The following is a 27,694-nucleotide window of genomic DNA, read 5'->3' on the forward strand; positions in this document are numbered from 1 at the left end:
TGGAATAAACTTACAATTCATAAATCATCTGCGTAAAGTATTTAATATAATATAATATACTATAATAAATATACACATATATATTAGAATACACTATTCTGTTGGAAATAGATTTTATTAAAAATTTATTTTAAATATACTAGACAGCGTCCTACTTGGAGAATAGTCGATATGTTTTATTTTCATCTTTTCTTTAACAATTTTTCGAAATTGATTTCTTTTTTATACATGATTAATACATTCACATGTCTAATCAAAAGATGACAAATGAAAGGGAAATAAAGCAAGTAATCGGCATTGTGTAGTAGTAACATTGCTTCACTTTGGTACTTAAAATAGACCCGCATGGGAAAGTCACGGTCGTCATAAAATCGCTATAGCGTTTCAAAGTACATAGTAATATAAGCGTAATATATGTTAAAGTAAGTTTTTTTAACACAATTTTTTTAAAGATAAAATTTGGATGTAATTATCGGTTAATTTCTAGGTTTCATGATATTGAAAATTTTAATTTTACATGTTTTTCTACGACGTGAATTGCAGGGTTGAGAATGTTATTATGTGATAAATTTTTTATGTCAGATTAGCGTAATTAGTGTAAGCATGCACGAAACTATATTTACATACACAAACATACACAAACACACACCTATATAACGTTTTGTATATGTATGTATATAAATTTTTTCTTTAAAAACGTACGGCATATACTAATATTATATGCTAATTTTGTTTCAGACTCTTAAGAAATAATATACATTTTTCAGAAATAGCAATAAGGATATTTCGATTTGTGACCGTAACAATGGGCGAAGCACCATTAGAACGCTCGTTGGTGCGTTCACAAATCTAACTATCCTTTTCACGTCTGTTGATCGTGTGTATTCATTAGTATATCTTTTTAAATATATAATTACTAATTAGTATGTTCTTTAATAACAAAAAATTAGAATATCAATTTAAATTTCGATATTCTCTACAAATGTATGCATCTATCAATGTATAAATTATATATGTAATAATACCAATTTCTATAAATTATATATGTAATAATACCAATTCCTAATGTAGATTTAATTTTTTCTGATAAATATTTGAAGATAATTAATAATGAAGTTTAAAAGAAATATAAATTAATTAGAAAAGACCATTCTTAATTCAGTAGCTTATTTGCATGCTAAGTAGTAGTGCCGTAGGTGATGATTTCAAAAATTCACTTCGACGCAATTACTTTATATGCTGGTAGGCGCATACGACATGAAGCTGGAATGAAAGTAAAGTATTACATATATATAAAGTAAGAACTAAATATTTTGTAGGTAAAACTCCCATAATTTTTAATTTATTCTTTTTCTTTGAATTCTTGAGTTAAACTTCTTGATTTTTTCATGTCTTCTTTTTATTTTAGTTTAACAATCTATATATATGGGATTATGGGATTTAATTCGCGACGAGAACGCGAGTAATCTCGTTGCGGAATTTGAATGAGGGCCTTACTGGACCGGTGAATAGTTTGATAACAGTTCCCCTCTAGATAGATGAAGGGGAAAGGAGGGACAAGATCATTCGCCGTCGGTTGGCGGACTATTCAGTGCCGCGACCGACACTGATTTCAATTGGTAAATTGACTCAGAATGAGTGGGAGAGAAAAAAATGGCAGCACGGAGTGACCGACGATGAAGCCACGGAAGTAGGGGAAAAGACAGTGGCGTAACTAGCATTAAAAAAAAATGTTTAGGAATTTAAAAGAGAAAATATATACAGTTTTAATATACATCTATTTTATATAAAATTAAATTAAATTATAAAATAATAATAAATAATTTATATAAATTAAAAATGTAATATTTATGAAATTAATGATTATCAAAATTAAAATATACGACTTACTTTTATATCATTCCTATTTTTGTTTATTGTATATTCCTATTACTTTTATTTCATTCCTTGTTTACTTATTGTTCACTCACTTTTTATAGATATGCATTATGAAGAAGAATAAGGAGAGAGAAAAAAAGAAGGATGAGTAAGATAGAAAGAAATAAGTTTTTCTTATCATTTTGCTAAAAAATCGAACATTGATTATTTCTGTTATCAGAGAGGAAAAGTCCTAAGGATTAATTAATCAAAAAGATAATAGAAAATGGTAGCAGAAAACACTGTTAGAAAATAACGTTAGCTATGTATGTCTCTTTTCTCGTCACCAAGCAGTTGGTTAATAGGCACTGAACGCCGTTTGAATGCTTAATGCGGCGCGCATTCTAGGATTAAATTGACCAATCATTTCCCGCGCGCACAGCGGAGCCAATTGCGCCGCGCGCTCGCGCGCCCTACTATATCAAGCCAATCAACGGCACTTAGCGTTCAGTCGTCGTCGCGTCGCTGTGCTGTGCGTGTTGTTGCAAATTGTGCTGTGTGCGTGCGTGCGTGCACCACTATATCAAGCTAATCAAGCGTGCACGGCCAGCACGGCGCTCAGTCACTGCATGCTTCGTCAGTGAAGTTTTTTTTATTCTTTTCACGTAGAACTGTAAAACACGCGCGAGAATAATGCTGCGATTCAGCACATTTAGTGAAACGAAGTGAAGAATGTACGCGAGTTGGTTTACTTTAATTTGTAATAATAAAAGACTTTCGATAGTTTTTTACTTAAAAAAAAAGTATAGTATTATATTTATACAGAATTTCATTATTCGCTTGAGTGCAATATTATAAAGTCCTCTGTCTACTTGTATATTTTCTTGATTGAATTTTAAAAACTTTTTGTTAAATTTGCTCATATCTATAATATTCAAATATCTTAAATTTATTCCCATACCAAGATTAATCTTCAGAAAATAATAATTGTGCTATATACACGTATATCTATATTATCTATAAAATTTTATTTATTTATATGCACCTATATATGTGTGTGTGTGTGTGTATGTGTGTGTATGTGTATGCGCGCGCGCGCAAATGTGTGCATGTATATATATGTATATTATATATATTATATATATATATCCATACATATATAAAAAATATTAAAATAATGGAAAGACTGATAAAAATTTTATTAGAGATTATTAATAGAAATATCTAATAATCAGATACATACATATCGTCTCTGAACTAATAAAAAAATTGTGACTACTACATAACATTAGTTGCTTACGTGCACGATGTGCTAAAGGGTTAAAGGTTACTTTCGATTTCCTGTGATTGTTCCGACAAGAATGCGAGAATTCTTAAAATATATGTAAAGCAATTATTAATTGAATTTGAACACATTTTTTTCTATGAGGATTTAAATTAATGTTCTTGAAAATTGAAATCTTTTTTTCTTATTATTAGATTCTTTAAAATTATTATTTATGTTATTTTTATATTTTTAAGCACTTTGAACAAATTTTAAATTTTATAAGCTGAAATATTTTTTTTAATTTTTAATTAATTTTTTATAACTTTTTATTTGTAGTTGAGCTTCAACTTTTTCTTAATTCATTAACTTTTCATTACTAAATTAATAAATAATTTAATTATTTATTAATTATTTGAAAAAATTCTAAAATATTATATTTCTTGTTAATCTTCAATTTCAAGTAAAGTGCATTGAAGTTAGAAGATATATTTTCTTATTCTGAAAATATAATGCGCTCTGCTCTCTTCATGGGTCTTTGCTCTTTATCGCGATGACTTCTTCACCTCGCACACATGATAATATAGAGTATAGGATATAAGAGAGCAAAAATATAACTAGGGTTGAAATAATATATTCAGTGAGAAAGCAACTCGAGAAGTAATTATTAATAAACAAATTTTTTTTTATATCTAAGCTTAGCCAATGAAATCAGTTGCATGACACTTATTAATTTCTTCCTAATTATTAATATTGAGTTAATTGAATGAATTGCATAATATTATCAATTTGTTATATTTTTGAATACAACAAATAAATTTCCGTTTTTTATTTCCTAAATTATCATTAACGTCTTTGTGAAACTTATTACCAATAACATTACTTAGTAAATTAAATAAATTGTAAGATTAAATAATTTTATTAGAATTTTATTCTAATAAATAATGTCACTATTAACATAAAATAGTTATTATTACACGCACATATTCATTTTTCAAATATTTTTTTCGTAATTCATTAGGTATATCATCCATTTTGCATCAAAAAATACTGAAAACTAATTTAATTATATTAGTATAACAATATTTTGGAGAAAGAATAAATAGGTTGAGGAATTTAGAAATGTAAAAGAATTTATTATAATTGTATAATTTTACAGCTTAGAAATTAATTAAGAAATTGGAAGAGTTTAGAAAACTTCGTTTAAACTTAAGTTTAAACTGTTATGTATAATATAAATAATTGATTATTAATTAACAAACATCAAAATTGTTTCCTTCTTTTCTCTCAGCATCATATCGTTATTATTATTATTATTCTACCCGAGAAAGAATGTTATATATATGAACATATTTTTTATATATAATTATATATAAAATATGTCAATTTTTTATATAATTATGTATTTCATCTTCTTTTTATGTCTTTGTTATCTTTTGAACATGTTTAAACATCAATTATACATATTCTCCTAATAATTAAGTAGTCATTTTCAAATTAAGGGGGAGGGAGGGCTTGATGAACATCGAGAGAAGCCACCGACATTAGCAGAAATTGACGTTAATTGATAATTCCAACCCTTCTATTCTTTCTTGTTTTATCCCACGACAAGTTTTTTAATCTTTACAACCGTAAACACTAAAAAAGTTAGCTGTTTCACATTTAAAGAGTATATCAAATAAATTGAAAAAAATTTGAAAGTCTTTATCAAATAAAAAAATTAAACAAAAAATAAATGAATCAATATTATGTTCCTAAATATTAAACTTATATAATGTGTGATTAAAATTAGATTAAAAGTTAAATAATGAGATATAAAATAAAATTTCAATAAAAATAAGAAAATTTAGCATTTTTAATATTCTCTCCGCTTATGTTTTCAATTCTTTATTCTTTTTCGGAGATGATACAATTATTATATATTATAGTCTGTGTATATATTGGTGTAGATGTTGCAGCTGAATCTGTAATAACGGTTTCTATAATCCTCTTTAGCGAATGATTAAAACTTAATCCGAGCGACATTAAAAAGTACATATTGTATAATAAGCAACACAGCATACATTGCTTTATTAATGTTTTTATTTATACATATATTCTATTATGTATATACACAATATTTATAACAATAATTTTTTGCATGTATGCGCGATGAGGACATTCTAATAAAATTTCCCAAATAAATAAAGTTATATATAATATATATATATATATAATATACCTACATATTATATATATATTATATATAACTTTATTTATTTGAGAAATTTTATTAGAATGTCCTCATCGCGCATACATGCAAAAAATTATTGTTATAAATATCCATATATTATCAATTTTCATATATATTTTTTCATGTCAATTATATTAGGTATTACGTACATATAGTATACTGAGAGAAGAAAAATGATTGCAATTACTACATAATTTAATTATATTAATAGATTTATTTGTAATATATAATCATTTTTGGTATCAACTGTATACTTGTTTGATAAAAGTATAAATATAATTATTATTACTAACATTACAGCAATAATAACTATAAAAATGGAGTTATTAATTATAATTATTTTACCATGCAATTATAGTTACAAATACGAAACTTTTCTCTCAGTGTACCTATCTCGTTCTATAGGTAGAATATCATTATTAATCAATTTTTATTTATTTATTTTTAGTTACTTATTTTTCATTATATAAAGCATAATTATTTCTTAATTTATATATCTTACATTTTCATATCATTACATTTATGCAATCTTGATGCTCGAGCAATTTCTAGTTAGACTATGAATGATGAATAGGACGTTTGAGAAAAGAGAAACACACTCGCCAAACACAGAACGCAGCGAAATCAAAGATTCAGTTGTACTCTCATTTCTTTAATCTTTCATCTTTGTAATAATATGTGTTTTGACTTAATTTTACTGCATTGTACTGTATTATAAGAAGATGTCCGAGTGTTTGAAAATAATTGAACATGTGTATAATTTGTTTAGAACACATACTTAAAATACATTTAAATAAATATATAAGATATATAAGATATATACTTATATATTAATATATACAAAATATATATTTATCTTATATAATTAAAATATAATATAAATAATAATATAACTTATCTCATATAATTTTATTTCGTTAAGATATACATTATTATTTTTTACGTGTTATTTGATACATTACTATAAAAATAATTATTATGATATATTATTTTTAACAATAATAAAGTTATACGAAACTAAACAAGAAAATTTGAATATATTCCAGTAATTATGAGAAAATGAGAGTGAAAGAAAAGAAGGAATATATTCTGTTGGGAGGGAAAGGAGAATACAGTGGGCGACTTTAATGATTTCTCGAGGCTGTTTTAATAGAGTACGTCTGCCGTTGCATCATCACTGTATACCGGGTGTCCAGCTGATTAATAACTGCTGACAAGTTTTTAAATAATTTTGCAGACTTTCCTTTAGGGAATATACGGTGAGAAAAAAATTTTTCAATTATAATACGTAATTTTACAATTATGTACAATTTACAAACATAATTTTCACAGTAAATTTACAAATTTTGAACGCAATTTTATAATTATTTACATTTTGTAATTATATTTTTAAAATTTTTACTTTTAAAATATTACTTATTACTATATATTAATTTGTATTATTGTTTAACATTTATATACATTTTATGGTAGAAATTATTTAAAATTTTCTGTGGTTAAATTTTATAATATGTAATCCATATATAAGAAAAAGCAATAACCTTTCTTTTTTCTTTTTATCTTTCTCTTTTTTTCTTTTTTCGTCTAGGAGATAGGCAGCGCACATATACATATGTAATAAAAGAAAAGGAAAAGAGAAAGAAAAAACAAACCAAACTACCAAAGAAGGAAGGGAAGAGAGAAAGAAACAGAATCTTAATTAATCCTAATAAGTCCATATTGCCGGTAATACCCGGTGAGATTAGATAATTGACGGAGGAACTCAGTAATTTACACATTACTTGTACGACATATGGTTTTCTTTTTATTATTGCACAAAATAGCCTATAGAATTTTCCTCTGTCAGTATCGCATGAATGGTTAGTGATAGATGTAGTGATAGAACATTTCATATACTATAATGTATGTTTCATACATAATATATGTACACAAAAATTTTATTAGCAAATTTTATAGAAAAGATAACTCAACTGATTTGTTTTATTCTTTATTAAGTTCTATAGATTACTAAAATTTATATTTCACTTTTTTATGTTGTATAATATAATATTTATGATGTATGTGTGTATTTTGTTCACAGGAAGCATTGAATATATATATAACAATTCTTAAAGGATTTTTTTGAACAGGAAAATAATATTAATCTTTTCTTTAATCATTGATCATAATTAAAAATTATATAACAATATTAAATAAACATTTATTTTTTCTATTTTATCTTTTATTATATTTTTACGTTATGCTATATATTTTATTTGCAGAATAACTGATCTCTTTGAAGCTTCAATGGAAAAGGAAAAATTAAGTCCTGTCCTGTTCCTAAGTACTAGTGCCGCAGGAGTGATTAGGCTGTACGAGACATTACCGTATCTCCTGCTGCTCAAGTGCTTATCAACGGGTCGGGACGCGTGTCAACTTTTATTCATGATGTAAGAAGCAACAGAAGATTTGGACTTTTATTTTATTGTTTCATATTATTTCAAAAATGTTGTAGATCGCATTTTTAATAAAAATGAATTTATTTCATTTATTATTAAAATATTTTATGTAACATTATATAATAACGGTTATTTTCATAGTAATAATAAAAGTTATGACAATAATCTAGTAATTATTTAACATATATATAATAATTATAAAAGACAATTAATTTTATATATGTATGTATGCTGATATGTATAATGTATAAAATATTCGCGATTATTGTATTATATAAGATAAAATGTATGCGATAAATATTAATCTATAATTTATGTATATGTACATTTGTATCTTTATTGTATTATATGATATTGAGTTTATAAAACAGAAAGATGACAAATATTTAATGTAAAACAAAAAATTATATACATTATATATATATATTAGACTGACAAGAAAAAAAAATATTTTTTTTAATCGGCCTCTCAACTTAAAAGCTTCCATTTCATATCAAAAGAACATCCCTAAATTTTTATCAAAAAATATTAAGATTTAGAAGTCGCTAGTAAACGATTTTTTAATCAAAGTTTCGATTTTTCTTAATACATGTTTGATTTGATGCAAAATAGCTTAATCCGGATTTTAAATGTGATACTGTATGTACGACCTTTTTGGGGTTGCTGAACACGATACAATAATTCATTTAACCCTACGATATACGCCTTAAGAAATATAGCTCGATTAATGTGAAAAAATGACCAAATTTCTAGTTCAAGGTCGATTTTAGCAAGATTCCAAGCGTTCAAATGAGTCGTAACTTCTCTCAAATTGTAGATCTGTTCACCCAGAACAAAATCCAGTTGGAATTTTACCGGGACCTTCTACAGGGCCTTTAAAAATTGCATTTAACTGGATTTCAAAATCTGGATTAAAAAAATTTTTTTCTATCCTTAAAAAAGATTTTCTATCCTTAGAAAAGCAGAAAAGCAGTGGCCAATCACAACTCGCGTTGGTAGTAAGCAGTACAAAAAGCTGAAATTATCGATTACCAGTACGAGTTCTGATTGGCTGCTGCTTTTCCACTTTCTGCTTTTCCGTCGAGGTGTGAACGCGCCCTAAGGCTTAGAACCCTATTGTAGTTCTGGGGTAAGACCATCTCGAATCTTGAGCAACGGCTATGGACTCTGCCCTTAAGATCTCTAGGGAATCCGAACGGACCCTTGAGCAGCTCGTGAAAATGCACCTGTATAAATATAAGATGGCCCGTTTACAATATGCGAAGTAAGCTTGGTTTAAGAAGTAAAGCCTTGTGTCCACGATGATAAAACTTGATCCGAGTTCTCGGATCGTAAAATGTGTAACCAATCAGCTTACAGTTTTTACGGAAAACTGGCAAGTTGATTGGCTACACATTTTTCGATCCGAAAACTCGGACCGAGTTCTAGCATCGTGGACACAAGGCTTAAGAGTAATGCGGGATCTACAATAGAAGTCGTAGCAGTCGTAGGATCTTAAGTCGTAGAAAATTGACCAATCACAGTTGATTATTCTTCTCATATTCGACTGCGATTGGTCAATTTTCTACGACTTAAGACCCTACAACTGCTACGACTTCTATTGTAGACTCCGCATAAGAAATTGACCAATCACAGTCAATTATTCTTCTCACATTCGACTGTGATTGGTCAATTTCTTACTCTTACTTCTAAAACCAAGCTTACTTCGCATGGCTGCGTTCGGAAACATCACCCGGATGCCCCCGTGTATCATCTTATCCTTATTTAACATTGGATGAACAACAAGAATAAAATGATGCATTGAGGCACTCGGGTATTTTCGAACGCAGCCCATATTGTAGACAACGCCAGACTCTAGCTTAAGGCCGGAATCAGACTACGCATTGAAGATTGAGATCGAAGATTGAAGATTGAAATTTGACCAATGAGGGCAAAGGAATTTTAGTTCCTATTGTATTGATTGGTCAAATTTCAATCTTTCAATCTTCAATCTCAATCTTTAATGCCTAGTCTGATTCCGGCCTAAGGTAAATCCTAGGAAGTTTCACGTATGGCGCGCGTGCAGACTTGCGCACGCATATCCGTTTTCCGTGATTCTAGTGTGCTAGTCGCGTCGCGTACTCTTCCGTTCGCGTTGGGGATTCCATTCGTTTACCTGTGTATGTGACATTTTTTTTCCACGGATCGTTCGCGCTGTTCCAACATGTTTACCTGGTTGTACCGCTCTCATCATGATCACCAGCAATCCGTCGTCGATTCCATCATGATACTCACGTCGCCTTATCGACAGCATTAATTCTCAGGTACGTGGACCGCAGACATTGCAGAGTTCCGCGGCACCCCGCCAACGCGAACGGCAAACGGCGGCGCGCCCTGACGAGAATCTGTTTACGTAGTAATGGCGAATGTGCTTACTCCTCGTCACCGTCGCGACGCCTTCCTTCACCTTCCGTACTTTTTCCATTTGGAGGAAAACGACAAGTCTGGTTCCTTCTGGTTAGAGCAAGGATAATGGGGTGGAGCGCGAGGAATACTTCTAGAATTTTAATTTTAGTCCTTTTTTTTATCGCGAATTGGATATATAATTGTTAAATAAGTTAATTATGTTTAATTTTAGAGTTTAAGAGAAAAAAAATGTATTTAGGTAAAATCTATTCAACTTTGTTATCAGTATTCTGACAAAATATTTTGCAGTAGCTAAATGGTATGAAAAGGATCTTATTGAGCCGCTGAATTTTTTTAGTTTTGTTTTATAGATTATGCTTTTGATTCTAATTTATACAAGGGTCAAAGTATTACTAAGTTTTTTTATAATTAAAAGCTAAATGCCTTTGTTTTTCATTGCTGGATACAGGATTTTTTTAATAATATATAATTTTTAGCTTTGCAAAACAAAAATAAAGAGAGAGAGAGAGGGGGGGTGTCATGGATGATGAAGTGCGACTTGAAGGTGAAGAGGAGATGGAGTTGGATGAGGCTTCCGATGGTGAAGACGAAGATGAAGAAACAACAGGCATCCCTATATCTCCAGCTAACTCAGATCAATTGCTTGGACAGACAATACCAACCACTGGTAGCAGTAATTGTACTTTAAACATTATTCTCTTTTTGTTATTTTTAGAAAAATAATGTGCATGTTGCAATTGCTATTACAATATTTATAAAAGTAATATAAACATTATTTTAGTAAATTATTTAGTTTACTAAAATATTAGAAGTAGAGTATTAAAATTTATAAGTAAAGAATAAAATAATGCAAAAATTATAAAGAAAGTTTTAATTTTATACAAAGGAGTATATGTATATAATACTTAATATTGTATTTAATTAATTCACTATTATTTACATTAATTTATCTTTTAAAATTTATTTCTTTATCCTTTTTCTAGTTACATCAGATGAGGCTTATCATGATACATTGCGATACCCAAAGTTTTCATTACCTGGTGGTAAACCTTTGAATATTCGCCGTGGACCTGGCAGACCTCGGAAAGAACGACCTTTTGGTCTAACACGTGGAGGAGGCACAAGAAGATCTTTTGGAAGGGGTAGTGCCAGAGGCAAAGGGTTCGTTTAATCATTATAATTATTTTAATATGCACACAATGCATGCTTATTTACATGTGCATATATGTATATATGATATATGTATGTATCATGATTATGTTATGTATATGTGTGTATCCATATATATGTGTATATATATATAAAATTATGTTTTTAAGAGAGCATTTATTTGATGTCATTTTTTAAATATTTTATTATTTATTTCTATAGATTTGGATATACAAGAGGTATACCACGTCGCACCAAAAGTAAAGATGATGACACACACTCAGAATCACCAAGTCCTTTGCGTATCACTGGGATGGATGATACTGGTCCTGATGGTAGTAGTGAATTAGTGGGAAACTCGATCGAGAGATCGATGCCGGCGCCCGAAGAACCCCCTTACTTTCCTGAACAATGGTAAGATAATTCTTCATAATTTTTATTTTGTACTTAAAATGAGTTTTAGTAATTGAATATGTAAAATATTGTAAAATGACTTACATACACGATAGAATTTGTTAAATGTTTTTTATATTTCATGAAATAATTATTTTGATGAATTAAATAAAAAAGAAACGAAACACTAAAACAAAAAACAAATGTAAGTATTTTGAACGATATTAAAAACTATAATTATAAAATTTTCTAGGCCAGGCAAAGTATGTGCATTATGCAATTTAGGCGAGAGGAGTCAGTTGGGACAAGGTGAACTTTTGTGTCTGACATGTCCACCGGGTTTCACTCCTGAGAAGCCGACAAACCGCGATGAAACAGGTAGTGACCAGCTTGTCAATGTCGCTGTTGCAGGAGATAAAAGTCCGCGTGCTACTGGACCTGGAATTGCTGTTACCTGTCGTAGACAAAAAAGTCTAGCCAAATGCAGGTAAAAATATATTACAAACTAATTCTTAACTAACAAATTCATAAAGTGTGGTTATTAAAATGTAGAAATATACTTATATAGAAATAAACAATTAAAATATATTAAAATTTATGCCTGTATATTAAAATTATTTTTTACAGGAATACTAGTCTAACTAATTTCACGGAACCGGTGGAAGAATTGACAATCGTAGGTTATTTGGAGGAACCAGAAATCGGGACTCTGTTTGATTCCTCAACCAGTCATTACTATGTTCATCGATCATGTATTATCTGGTCTAGCAACACTCAAGTTTTACTACCAGAATTGGCATGTCGTGCTGTTTTACAAGCTTCCTCCAGACGTTGTGCCTATTGTTCGCATTATGGTGCTGGAATTTCTTGCAAAGTAAGCTATAGTTTAGCCATATATTATAACACTTTGCAAATTTCGTAAAAAATTTTTATATCTGATGCGTCATCATTTATGTTTATGTAACTTCACAAAATATCAACAAGATCGTTTTTTTTAAATATCGATCTGAAAAGCAGAGGTTTCAAGCTTTAAAATGCTTGTTTAAACATCTCGATACGATGACTTTTGACGAAGTTATTCTATCATAAAATTTGCCTATTTTTGTAGGATGGAACAAGCCCTTTAATTTTGTTGAGTAGTGTATATATATATATATATATGAATTATAATAAAAGTAAAATAAATTGTTTATTTTATATTCAGAATAATTGTAAAAATAAAAATCGAAAAGTGTTTTATATGTATTCACAGTTTAATTGTGACTGCTTAATTATAATTAATTGCGGTATTTGACAGGTGACCTCGTGCAATCGTTATTTTCATTTTCCGTGTGCCGCGGCCAGCAGTTGCTTTCAAGACAGTAAGAACTTGGCCCTTTTCTGCAGTCAACATCTTGGCCAAGTCCCACTTTTATGTAAGTTTTTAATTTTAAAATTTTTTAATTTTATTTTTTAATTTTTGCTACCTAATCTTTTTTTTAATATCTGAAAATGAAGTAAAAACAAGAAAAAAAGAAATTTTAAAGTCTAAATGCTACACATTTTTTACACATAAATATGAGAAAATTATTTTACTAATATAATGGTGGGAATTTGTGAAAATTAAAAAAAAATTTTGAACTTTTTTTTGAGAATTTTGTGAATTTAAAGCACTCTTATTATTAGGTACCGCGGAAAGTTCGTGTCATTTTTCCCTTATAAACATCTCTTGAAAAAACGACACGAACTTTTTGCGGTATCTAATATTATGGACAAAGGTCGTGTTTCGATATATACTGTCAGTATTGAAACTCTAATAGTATACTTAATGTGAACTATAAATTTTCAGTACTGCTAGTAATATATCTGAACACGACTTTAATCACACTCACAAATATGGAACTGTACAATGTCAAATAAGTATTGTCTATACAATGAACGTGTTTTAAATAGTTTTAATTATATGATTCTTTTTTTTTTGTCTAATTATTACATGAGCAGTTCAACTTTTATTCGGAATTTTAGTAATGGCGACGGGACTGTATGTGTTAGTTCCAATTTAGGTATTTTTTCTAAGTGCCCCCATCTCCACGCTGACACTTTTCCTATCGTTTTAGCAATGATGTTATGCCTGCAGAATAGAAGTAGAATAGTATGGAGTGACCGCTCAGTGAACATCACTGACCTCTCAACCATTCCTAAACTTCTGCACTTATACATTTGAGATTTGAAAAGCATGTTGTCACTGAATTAGGGTTGTAAATCCCGTAAAATTTCTGAAGACAGGCTGACGTCCCATGAACGGAAATTGACAGCAGAACGGAACAGCAAGACCAATCATGATCACAGAAAAGAAAGCAGAGTAACGACTGCAGAGTTTGTGATTGATCGGACTGTTCTGTTCCGCTGTAAATTTCTGCTCCATGGGAGCGTCAGCCTTAATCTTTTCTTTAGTCAAAAACTTGATGACAGCGCTGCTCAAGCTTCCATATCTAATCCTCCACGCTTGCCGTCATTCTAAAATCACAGTTCTATAATCACAGCATCGGATTGCTCCCATTCTGCAGCAGAAGTAACTTTCTCATTCTTACAAGAAATATGAGAATTCGCCTTCCGTTGTTTCTCAAAAAAAAAATACAAAATTCTGGACGGAAGTTGTACTACTCATGTACAAATAGGATTGTCTAAGCTGTGTTTTAAATGCGTTTTATGTCTGTATATGCTGAGTAAATATATTGCCATAATTTACTCGATAGTGCTTGCGCGCATATACACACGCACATTCACCTGATGTTTCTCACGAAACTAAATAATTTTTGTCTAAATACTTTTAGCTACGGTGCTTACTTGTAAGAAATAAAATTTTGTAAACACTTTCGCTGTTTGATTTTAAAGAAATTAATCGAATGCAAAATAATTTTATATTTATAGTGTGTGGAGGAGAAGTTACTTGCGTTCAATGTTATGGAATGGGCGATGTCTCGAATCTAGTGATGTGCTCCGTGTGCGGCCAACATTATCATGGCAGTTGTGTGGGCTTGGCATTATTACCTGGGGTGCGTGCTGGATGGCAGTGCGTGTCTTGCCGTGTATGTCAAGTCTGTCGGCAACCCGAAGATGTTTCAAAGGTTATAGAAATTCAAATAAATACAGAACGAATAGAAAAATGAAAAATGAACTTAATCATAAAACAGACTTTGATTTTGTTGTGATACTATTTGATTAGTCAGCAATTTTTTGTTAAGTTGAAAAATTGTTTTTATCTTTTCTGAAAAAATTAATTTTTTGAGTTGTATCACTTATGAAGTAAGGAACGATATTATATATATATATATATGTACACACGCACGCACACACACACACACACCTTCTCTTTTTAATAGTTTTTATAAAACAAGATTTTTGTTGTAGGTAATGCTATGTGAACGATGTGACAAGGCTTATCATCCTGGTTGTTTGCGACCGATTGTCACTTCTATTCCAAAATACGGTTGGAAGTGTAAATGTTGTCGCGTGTGCACCGATTGTGGTTCACGTACTCCTGGAGCTGGGCTATCTTCCAGATGGCATTCTCATTATACCGTCTGTGATTCATGCTATCAGCAGCGCAACAAGGGCTTCTCTTGCCCACTCTGTAGAAAGGCATATAGGTAACCAAAATCTCACTTTTGCAAAATTTTTGTTAATTAATAATTTGTTAATTAATAAATAATTATAATATTTTATTGTGAAGTTAGTAAAATATGATTAATTTTTATAGAATTTTTATAACCATTTGTTAATATGTATTGTTTCATTGATTTTAACATCATTTCTAATTTTGATTCAAGTATATGAGGATTTATATATGTTTATATTTGTGTTATTATATGTATTTTTATTATGTTTTTATTTGTTTCTTATTTGTTGCTTTTTTCTCTTCGCAGAGCTGCGGCATATCGTGAAATGGTCCAATGTCATGGTTGCAAGAAGTTCGTGCATGGCACATGCGATCCCGAAGCCGATCCGCTTACTTATCAGCAGCGCAAAGAAGCAAAGCCGGATTATGAATATGTTTGTCTGCATTGTAAGAGTATCGCCATGGTAGCCAGACGGAAGGATAGTATTGATGAAGGCGATTTAAGTCTAAGCGCTTCGCAAGAAAGTCTCGACGGTGAATCTTCTGAGTTAGATTATCCAAGTGGTTGTTCCGAAGAAGCGCTTTATTCGGTCGGATTAGGGAAAGGGAAACCGTTCTGTGCCACAAAGATCGCAAAGAAAAGATTAGGGATTAGCGGCGGAGTTATCGGTAGACCCAAAGGTATTGGAAAACTGGGTTATCAAAAAAGGCAAAAAATGACAGAGTTTGGAAGAAAGAGAGGACCCAAAGGAAAAATGAGAGGATTTTATGGAGTGCCAGAAGTGGGCTTGCAGGTATGTGGCGCTTCAAAATTTTTAATGTATTTTTATATTTACATAGAATTTTATATCAATTTTATATTAAATTTTATTTTTTATTTTGATATAAATAAATTTTTTAATTAAAAGAATTGCTTTTGATGAAATCGAGGTAAATATTGAGATGAAGGGAGCCAGCGCCGATGATATGTTGTCAAGATCATGACTCTGAGTTATCTCCAACAGGTTTTAGCCGTCGCTCGTTATTCGTTAAAAAGTTATTAACAGTCAAACTTAGTAATTATTTCCCTGCTTTACATGAGTCAGATAACTTTAGACAAAGAGAGACAGAGAGAGAGATATGAGGTGGACAAATTCAAGGAATACAACTTTCCATGCGAAGTGACTTTAAATCCACCTCTCCCCCTGCCAAGGGGCATGCTACTTTCCACGCGAAGCGACTTTCACCCCTCCCCCCCTGCCAAGGGGCGCGCGACTTTCCACGCGACAACATATGTCAAGATCAAGGTCATTGGCGCTGGCTCCTTCCATCTCAATATTTACCAAATCGATTTGTTAGTATATATTTTTTTTCTTTTGATTTTTATTTTTTTTAGTTTATTAACTTATATGTGTGTGTGTGTGTGTGTGTGTGTGTGTGTGTGTGTGTGTGCGTGTGCGTGTGCGTGTGCGTGTGCGTGTGCGTGTGTGTGTGTGTGTATAAACTAGTAATATATCGGATCGTAAATTGCCGGATATCGGATATCCAGAAAGAATGTGACACTGGATATCCGATATCCAGTCAACTCTATCGATCGAATATTCGGTAGGATAATTATCCGATCGGATACCGGATATTTTCGGCTATCCGATACAATTTTTCCATTTTACTAACAGTGAATTCGATTGAATGTATTCAATGGGCACTGGAGCACATTAAAGCCATTGTATACAAATTGATGTGTAAAAATGTGTGTTTAATATAAATATAAAAACGGATTACACTATAAAATTCTCAATACATTTTATTGTGCTGTTAAGTAAAAGTTTTATAATTCGAAATATTTGCACTTTATTATTACGCAGATTACATTAGTGTACAATGGTTTTAATATGCACTAGTAGTGCGCATTAGTGCATCCAACTGAATTCGCTATAGAAAAAAAAGAAAAAAGAAAGCAAGAGAAAAATAGCAATACTAATTTTCTTTACGTAATTATCTCAACGTGAAAAGAAAAAGAGGAAAGATGAATTGTGCTAGAAATTCAGCTGGAAAGAATAGAATTCTGCATCAATAATGCAGATGCCAAATACTTCCCAGATATCCGATACATTCTTAATATAAACAGAGTTGTCCGATAATGATTTGTTGTAGGCGGACTAAATTTAATCGAAAAGTATCATTTCGCAATTTTTGCAACACTTAATGAGATATTAATTTTAAATTAGTTAAATTCATTTTTCATTATAAAAACATCTGATAGTTTTAAAATATCTTGTATAATATATAACTGGATATATAACTTTCTCTGTAACTTAAATAAATTAATTCTTCTTTAATATCGCAGAGTCCGAATCCAGATTCATCCCAATCGAAGGAAGAAGAACAGCTTGGGATTGAGAACAAATTAATCTTGTGCTCGGCCAAAGATAAATTTGTTCTTACACAGGATATTTGTGTGATGTGCGGCTCGATTGGTATGGATCAGGAAGGTTGTTTGATTGCATGTGTACAATGCGGTCAGTGTTATCACCCTTATTGTGCTGGCGTTAAGATCACTAAGGTCATCTTGCAAAAGGGCTGGCGATGTCTTGATTGTACTGTTTGTGAAGGTATTGAAAAATTAAAATACATATATATTTTAATTTCTAAAATGTGTTTGATTTAGTATTATTGATTTCGTAAGTCTTGAAAATAAGCGAAAAAATAAATAACTATTATTGAAATGAAATTTATTATAATATTATTATTGAATATATATAGAAAATAGAATCTAATATATTATGAATTAAAAAGCGTAAAAAGCGTTAGTATATAACTTACTAGTATATAACTTAAGACGTTCAGCAGTGGTAAAAAAATTAATAGAATTATAAAATATCTTGCCAGATAATTTTATTGATTTCTATTATTTTTCAACGTTATGTAACCGAGAAATTTGTAATAAGTTGAAAGAATTTCATTGGACATTCTAGAATATTAATAGAATATTTTGTTTTTAAGGCTGTGGTGAACGAAATGATGAATCTCGCTTGATTCTTTGTGACGACTGCGATATCAGCTACCACATTTATTGTATGGACCCGCCTTTAGATTATGTGCCGCACGGTACATGGAAGTGCAAATGGTGTGCGCAATGTCAGACTTGTGGTTCTAACGATCCCGGTTTTAATTCATCCTGGCAAAAAAGTTACACTCAATGCGGACCCTGTGCTTCTCACACCGCTTGCGTAGCTTGCCAAGAAGCTTATCAGGAGGGTGATCTCATCATTCAATGCATACAATGCGAAAGATGGCTTCACTGCGGTTGTGATTCAATCAAAAGCGAAGCTGATGCCGAACGCTGTGCCGAGGAGGGTTATGTTTGTCTTCTCTGTCGTCCGAGAGATGTTCCCCCTCCTCATCTTCTCTCTAAACCTTCCTCGAAATTCACTCGGTCATCTTCTCCACCTCAAAATCGAAATACAGAATTGTTTAAAACTTCCTCGCAACAATATATAATGGAAGGAGTATATCTTTCTGAAGTAGGGATGAATCATATCAAATCTTTAACTGCAGAACATCAGCAAACAAGAAAAAAGAAAAGAAAACAACCCCAAATGGTGGATAAAGAAGCAGATATAATGGCGACTATTGAATCTGTTGTTGCTGGAGGAAGTTTAGACAATTCTTTAGAGGAAAATAACAAATTGGAATTGATGGATGTCAAAGATGAACCAGAAACAGTGCTGAAAGAAGGTATGGTATGGAACCAACCTCCTCCAGAAGGCTTCAGTATTTGCACTTCAGAAGGTGGACTTCCTGTTTTACGAAGAAAACGTCAAAGAAATCTGCAAAAATTAGGAATTGGAGGATTTAGTGTAAGATTGAGAACTAGGAAAGACAAAGAAGAAGAAGGAGATGCTGAAAAACCTGGAGAATCTTCAATCATAGGAATGGGAGACGATAAACCCCGAAGGAAACCTCAGAGAAGAAAGCCGAAACCGAAACTGGCGGAATATTTTCCTATTTACATGCAAGAAGCGTTTTTTGGTAAGAATTTAATGGATACAACGAAAGAAAAAGATCTTGAAAGCAGCAGCGAATCTGAGGAAGAACACAAAGTTCCTGAAAATGCCAATACAATTCAGTTATCTCAAGATGAATTAAAGGTAATGGAACAAGTCAAAGCGAAACAAGAAAAAGACGATGAAAAGATTGCTCCTGAACAAATCAAAAGAGAAGAAATCGTGGAAGATGATGGAAGTGATACTGAAGCACTTGGAGATATTTTACCAATTTCCGGGGATTTATTGGATAGCGATCTAGTAAATACAATAATGAACGAAAACGATGAGGACTTAGCTAAAGCGAGCGAAGCACTGGATGAGTTGGATGATACTCAAGGTGGAAGTAAAGATGAATTGACGGATATCCTAAGTCCACATTTTAATTTGGAGTCGATGGTCAGAGACACTGGTAAGCTCTTTCAAAGTAAACATTAAATATTTTGTCACAGTGTATATTAAGATAACAATATATTATTTTATTAAAATTTTAATATTGTCTCAGTAGAACATTAAAATATAGTCAGCTACATATAAAATTGAACACTTATTTTTTTTAAGGCTTACCTAATATGGACAGTAAAGATATCGAGGAAATATTTAAAGGTGTTCTGACCGATGAATCTCAAGAGTCTCAGGAATCATCGGTATTTTCTGTCCAAGCTCAGACTTCGCATCCTTCATCATCTACTACTCCCCTAGTGTCACCCTCTCCTCATCCTGGTAAATACATGCTAAAAATATACAGTGTTTCACATGTAGACATTCAGGACGTAGGTAACGAGAAATGTCTGTAACTCGGAAACGAGGTCAGATAGTACAGATGTTTATATGAACTTTTTTTATGTCCTGAATTTATTTCTGAAGTTAGTCCTACATGTTATGAAACACCTTGTGTGTATATGTAATTAAATGAAATAATAATTATATACTATAATAATATTATTAACGATGTTAAATCAAAATTTAAATAAAAACAAAAACGACAATATTACAATAATTATTAGAGAAAAAATGTAAGAGAATTGAAATTGAGTTGTTTATTAAGTAATATTGGATGCATTCAGAACGACAACCGCTCAGTGAGCTCTTTCATTTGATTGGCATATTCTATTAGAACAATCCTAGACCAATCAGATGAAAGAGCGCTCAAAAAGCGCTTGTCATTCTGAATGTACTCATTATTCATGTCATAAACTTGTGACTTTAACCGTCCATTAGCGATGTGAAATTTTCACCTTTTGTCTGCAACTTGAGTTTTCGAACTTTAGTGCAAATTTTTACATTGTTCCGGACTGTATAAAAGTCTGAAAAAATTCTTACACATTTGGGTAAGCTTTAATAATGAGTTATTGAATTGTAGTTTACTTATTTTTTCTAGGTTTAAATTTATCTACCAGAAATTATAATTAAAAAATTAGCTATGCTTTTAAAATACAACTTTGCCGATATTGAGTTAAGATATGTTCTAAGATAATATTTGAGTATGCAAGTTTGAATATCTTGATATATCAGTTTTGTTGTGTTTTTCTATTATTGGAATAAATTGAATTATAAATATTCATTTTATAAAAAAATAAGAAAATTAGTTTATAAAAACATTATAAGTAGATTATTTTATTTTTTATAATTCTTATACAATTTATATTTTATGTTATTGAAATCAATTGCTTTGTAGGTATTCAAACAGCAATATTAGCGAGACCTCAAGTACCTGGTGCTCTACCTTCGGTTGGCCAATCAAACTTAAATTCTCCAATGAGTTTTCCACCACCTTCACCATACCACTCTGAATATAGCAAGTAAGAATGAACGTATTTAGAAAATAATATCCAAATTAAATTGATTTCAAAACTGTATGTATATGTGCACACATTGATATTAATTTTAAATCTTATATAATTTTAATTATTTTTAAATTTTTTTAGTAGTCCACAGTTTAGTCCAGCATTTTCGGAGCCTCCTAGTCCGTGGGTGAATCCCGAAGACGAAGGAAATGCTCCAGCAGGCAATGCTACCATTTCATACAACCAAAGAAGCAATCTAAAGATGGAAGCTGATGAAGCATTGGGTACTGCAGCGACAATATCCTCAGTTCTCTATGCTAATATCAATCATCCTGAATGGAAAACTGATTTTCCAGGTACATTTTTTAATTAAATATTTTAAATATTTCATCTTTGAGAATTGTTATTTTTTATTAAAATCCTTTAATATTTCTCTTTCATCTATTGATTCTTGTCAAATTAAATTTCGATATTATATATCTGATTTAAAATATTATTATTTTAATGAATGTTTTTATTTTACAAAGTATGGGCCGAGAGATGTAAACAAATTCTGAAGAAATGGCGAGCACTTTCAAATGATAAGAAAGCCCCATATTTGACTCAGGCTCGAGACAATCGTGCTGCGGTTCGCATGAAAAAAACACAACAGGTAATTAATTTATATATATATATATATGCGCAGAAACAAGAGAAACGAATTTTAATTATCGTACTTACTTCTCTATGTCAATTCTTCAGTCAGAATTTATGACTGAGAGAAGCGCGATAATTTATTGGGATAACCAGTATTTCTAGACGTTCTTCATTGGGGTTTTTGTTCTCAAGCGTGTTTTGTGCTAACATTCAAGTAAGACTAACAGTTCGACAGTCCTGTGTGTCGTAAACTATAATACATTTCTATTGTGAACTTCAGGATTTTTACTGGTTTCTTACAATGAAATAATGTCTATTTTTTATGACGATTGGATGTCCCAATTATTTATTTTAACTACAGATTTAAAGATAAAATAATAGTTGAAAATAATTTAAATTAATTAGGTAATCAAAATAATTTTTGAAGATAAATAAAGTGGATTTCGCTCCACATTTATGCATTAATCTTTAGAAATGTATAAATATGAATTTTATTATGGATGAATGAATGAGATAAGATGAGAGAGAGAGAGAGAGAGAGAGAGAGAGAGAGAGAGAGAGAGAGAGAGAACAGCCAAAAAAAATTCTTGATTTAATTTGTTGTGATGTAAAATATTCCAAACTATAATTAAATTTTTATGTGTATCTAGTTTCGACATATTATATATAGGAAATATTTTAAACTGCTAATATAGATACAAATAGGTTCTACTCACGCTCGAAGATAAGTAGAATTAAACGTGAACCAGTTTCTAAATAATGGGCCCAAATGAGGTGAAGAGGAATTTTTAATTTTAAATCTTTCATCTCTTTTATACGTAAAAATTAAGAATAGAAATATTTATAAAAAAAATTTCCAAGTATATACAAAGTTCTAAAAAAAGAATATTATTATATAAAAATAGAATGTTTCAAGTTTTGACAATTAAAATATGTTAATATGTTTCATGAATCGAATTAAGAAAAAAAATGTTATGAATGAGTGTTTACAGAAGCTTTATTTAAAAGCATAAAAATTTACATAAAAATTACATAAAAATTTTTTTATCTACGAAACTAGTACAAATTGGCCATTAAAATCAGAACATATATAAATATCTATATATCTGGAACCTATGTCAATCCAATTTATAGATCTGCATGTGCTTAGATGTGGATCTACAAATTTATTAATTTATAAATTTATAATCTGTAAATCTCTATCGATTCATAAGTGTGTAGATGAATGGAATCTTGTTACCCATTCTTGTTTCGCTGCTTTATAAATTAGATTTAGATATGTATAATATTGAAACCACAATCGGTATAACATACTATTTAGATATATCCAATAAGAATCCTCACAAATTCACGTAGATCCATAAAAGTCCAGAAAATCCATATATATACCTTGCTTTTATGTGTTTCGTAAATACAAAGCAGGCTAATTTATGTTAATAATTGAAATTTCGTATTGAATGCGACTTATTCTTAGGTTGCCTCGTTCGGGCCTATTATATCATTTTTTACGTGCAGGATGTTTCTCATAAAACTTTTTTTTTAATATTTTTCAATATAAACGTAAATTTTGAACATACCAGAAAAAGTGGAACAAAATTATTAATCAACAAATGACAAAATTATTAATGTATTGAGATATAAGAAAAAAATGAAATATTGTGTGAGAATGATAAGAGGGTTTTAATAATACTCATTTAATTCATAAATCTACGTACAAAGGAATTTTTTCTTTTTTATCTCTTTTGCTGGTTTGGATATGTCTCAGAAAATACAAGAACTTTTGCTTGCAAAATTAAAAATCTTGAAAAATTTAAATCTTTTATCAAAATATCGAATTTTATTAATATAATTTAGTTTGTAAAAAAATATATATATATAAATATCTGCATGGGGGAGGGGAGAGAGAGAGAATTTAAAAATGAAATAGTGTTATAAAATATGTTCTTATATAAGATTTATGCGAAACATCCTCATGTATATATCGCATCGTGTGATTGCGAACCGCTCGGTGTTAATCCGACAGCTCTCCAAGGAGACACCACCACCAAGCACCACCAACACTATCATCACAACCAATATAACCACCACCAATACCACCACCATCAATATGAATACCACTACTACTACCACCACCGCCATGACTACCATCATCACCAAACCCGCCGCTATGACGGCTCAGCAACAACAGCAGCAGGGAGTGGGTTTGAGGCCCATGGAGAAGCAATTAGGAATGTTGATGACCAGTGGAATGACGTCAACCGGCAACAATCAGCATCAGGAGGTGTGTGGGGTGCAGGGAACCCCGCCCAGCCCCTCCCTCTCCCCTGAAGCTCCTAGAAACCAACAGTCATCCGTCTTGCAATCTTGCACAACACCGGCTTCTTCGTCCTCTTTGTCTTCTTCTGCGTCTTCTTCCTCTTCTTTTTCTCATTGCAATAATTCGGGTGAAGGGCAGCAACCCCTCCAGCAACGTCCACCCCCGATTGTCGTTAACAGCGGCAGCGGGAATAGTAGCATAGATCAGCATCAGATCCGAGTGCTCACTCCGTCCGAGATCATGCGCACCCTTCCGTCCCTCAGCCAGGAGCACTACGACCCCCCACCTCCGCCACCACCACCCACTGCAATTGTTCACACTGTGCCTCCCGTACAGAACCATCACCACCACCACCACCATCACCACCACCACCCGAATAACATCATGGTGAGAGCCTTCGTAGTGTTTTCTTGCCTTTCTTTTTGCATCTAATCGAGATTTAGTATTCTTCTTGTATACATGTATATATATTATATTTAAAATATTGTTAAACGAAGATTTTATTCCTTAAATACGTGTTTTATGCTTTATATTATAGGGCCATGATTGATATGTGAATGAATCACATTATAGTTTTCTTTAGCGTCATTGTCAACATTTGCCTTAAAGAATTTAAAGAGTTTATTTACACACATATAATTTTCTAATTAGTATTTATTTTCATAATTATTTTTAGATTTTATGTTATATATTGAATTTATTTAATTGAAATATTTTTGAAATATAGAATGTTGGACATATATATACATATATATTTTTTCTGTTAGGTCACCATTGTAATAGAAAGTATTTTGGTAGTGTATACTTCTTATTTCTTTTATAATTCAAAAATATTCCAGTAGCATGTTTAAAAATAGTAGCATATCTTTTATAATCTATCCTGTTATTTGTATCCTTATCAATCCTGATTCACGAATCATTATTTATTTCTTATCCTTTAAATCCATTGATATTGCTTATGATTTTTTTTATTGTGGGTGAATGATAAATTAGTATACTATACTATATTGCTCTATATCTGGTTATGCAGTAGCTTAGTACTAATTTTATTACTTTACATTCTTTCAGATTTTTCCTCCTTATTACGAATATAATTACAAGAATTCATAGAATTAAAAATTTCCTGTTTTTATCTGTTTTAAAGTTAAAATGAAAGATACAGTAAATAAACAGATGTAGCAAATAAATTATAATCTGAAGAAATAAAAAAAGGAGTGATATGACAATTTATTAAACAAATAGACAGGAATTTTTTCTAACTTTTATAAATGAGATCTTATAAGTTCTTATGTTTTTTAGAACTGTCATAGATGATGTATTTTTTAATATGTTTATTTTTATGCTATAGACATTCTGAGAAGATATCTTATATTTACCATATTTTCTAATAGCAAACACTTAAAGATGAAAATTTTAATTTTGAAATATCGAGATTATAAGAGTTTTTAAAAAAACGTTATCTACAGATAATTTATTGTATATATTAACAAAAATGAATAGCATTATGAAATATTGATATTAGAAACGCGAAACACCAAAAGCGTCAAAACTGAAATGTGTCATTAGCTAATGATTTTTTTTATATTCTAATCAATCGTACTAAATTGTATTTATATCTAAGGATATCTTTACTACTTGTATGTGTACAATGCCATAACTTTAAATGTAATTTTTATTTAAAAATGCTTATATATATATATATATAAACCCTTAAACGCCTTTTTGGTGGCATACCCGGCTTTTCTTTTCCTAATGCTTTTTCAATGCTTTTTCCATTGCTTATAATTTTTGTATTAATACAGGTATATATATTTGCTTGATACCATTATGCTCCTTAATGTCTGGTTTTTTTTATTGAAAAAAAATTGTTTACAATATGTTCATTTTTATGAAAGTTATAAGCAATCGAATTTGAATGAGTATGCCATATTCAAGTGTGTTTCTATAGTGTAGCGTTTAAGGGTTAAATAAAAACTTATTAAACTATTGCAGCTCTAGTATTTCAGATTAAGATTTTTATTTTTAAATGACCTTAAGAATCTAGTATTATTAAACGGTGTATTATACATATGTATCTGGTATACTCTATAATTCTATATACATAACACACATTTTATGATTGTATTTTTTTATGTAAAATTATTGGAATTATTCAACATTTTGGTATGCATGAATGTGGAATCGTCGTATTAATCTTCGGTGAGATTGTGGTGTTTGTAGTTTTTTGTGTTTTTTACTGTGAATAAAGTTTTCTTCAAGTAAACTAATTAATATTCGCACGCGTGCGTGTATAAATGTACTAATATTATAAATTAATCTCTTTAAATTATGGTGGCTGGTTATACTTGTTTCCAGTGTGTTTGCATATGTACAAGATTTACAGAATTTTGCTAATTATTATTAATTTAATTGTGTATTATTGTTGTTACTTTTAAAGGTGTTTATGCAATGGCCAAAAGTTTGAAATTATATTTATTTTTCATATAATAGAAATATAATGTAGAATTACTAAATTAACATTTATTTCTTAGTTTTCTTTGAATATTTTTTCAGATCTTTGGCCGACATTATGTATATGAATATTTTTTATTGGCTGATTGTAATTAGTGCTTTATATTTAATTGTGCTTTATAAGAAAAGGTCATTACATTAAAAAATTCATTTCCTGTACAATTCATATGAATGTAATTGCAAAAATATTTTTATAAGTTTTAGATACATATTTATTAAATTTTGTGTTCAATTTATGATTAAAATTAATATATATATATTAAATAAAATAAGTTTAATAATATTTAACAAAAATATTACAATACGGTAAAATTAAATAAAAATGTAATAAAATAATTTTCATATTAAATCTAATTTTTTAAATTGTAATTTTTTACTAATATAGTTATTAATTATAGAGCTCCAATAAAAGCAATATATTTTTTATTAAAAATAATTATATCAAATGTAATGACCTTCTTTAACAAATAGCTTGAAAATTATATGTAATTGATCTTCAACAGGAACAGGATAGATTAACAAACAGAGATCGCTCTACTAGAGAAGCTGAGCAAGAAAGGCAGTGGAAACAATTGCAAGCATTACGTCAACAACAAGCACAATTGCAGCAACAAGTCATCCATGAACAACGCGTACATGGTACATTTACTATTTAATTCTATCTTAATAGTTTGGAGTACCATTCTGTTATATTTTTTTATATTTTATTTAAGAAAAATCTAAATTTAGTGTAAGTTGAAGAAAGTTATTGAAAAATTAAAGATGTATAAAGAGAAATAAAACGATTTTTACAATTTATTATGTGATTAAAAACAAAATTTTAGTTAATTAAATTTAGATACTTTCATTTATGACAAATAAAGAAAAATTGTTATGTTAATATAATTTAAATCGCACAATTATAATATATTTCTTTTCTGTTAAAAGCAATTGCTAGAGTACACAGACAAATCAGCGAAGAAAATGCACCTCAACTAAGTAGTGATACTACACCCGCATTAACGACACAATTACAAGTTTCCACAGCTCAAGTAAGTCTGTTCTATCTTTTTCTATTTTAATTATATATGTTATAATTAA

The 27,694-nt window shown here is 30.2% G+C and overlaps 1 protein-coding gene across 1 annotated transcript in view; it reads left to right on the forward strand.

Annotated features, from left to right (window-relative positions):
* Nucleotides 1-9,929: 9,929 nt before the first annotated feature.
* LOC108725054 (histone-lysine N-methyltransferase 2C) overlaps nucleotides 9,930-27,694 on the forward strand; it is a 46,065-nt gene continuing 28,300 nt past the window's right edge. The window contains 19 exon segments of the mRNA XM_018451827.1: nucleotides 9,930-10,095; nucleotides 10,675-10,865; nucleotides 11,182-11,359; nucleotides 11,570-11,761; nucleotides 11,994-12,227; nucleotides 12,368-12,614; nucleotides 13,038-13,155; nucleotides 14,651-14,847; nucleotides 15,131-15,369; nucleotides 15,646-16,132; nucleotides 17,665-17,929; nucleotides 18,321-19,775; nucleotides 19,925-20,086; nucleotides 21,042-21,165; nucleotides 21,292-21,506; nucleotides 21,678-21,802; nucleotides 23,810-24,490; nucleotides 27,118-27,253; nucleotides 27,542-27,645. Coding sequence (XP_018307329.1) covers nucleotides 10,718-10,865; nucleotides 11,182-11,359; nucleotides 11,570-11,761; nucleotides 11,994-12,227; nucleotides 12,368-12,614; nucleotides 13,038-13,155; nucleotides 14,651-14,847; nucleotides 15,131-15,369; nucleotides 15,646-16,132; nucleotides 17,665-17,929; nucleotides 18,321-19,775; nucleotides 19,925-20,086; nucleotides 21,042-21,165; nucleotides 21,292-21,506; nucleotides 21,678-21,802; nucleotides 23,810-24,490; nucleotides 27,118-27,253; nucleotides 27,542-27,645 — 5,307 coding nt within the window. The 5' untranslated portion in view covers nucleotides 9,930-10,095; nucleotides 10,675-10,717.

Source organism: Mycetomoellerius zeteki, unplaced genomic scaffold, assembly GCF_001594055.1.
Source record: "Mycetomoellerius zeteki isolate Tzet28-1 unplaced genomic scaffold, Tzet1.0 scaffold323, whole genome shotgun sequence".
Lineage (NCBI taxonomy): Eukaryota > Metazoa > Arthropoda > Insecta > Hymenoptera > Formicidae > Mycetomoellerius > Mycetomoellerius zeteki.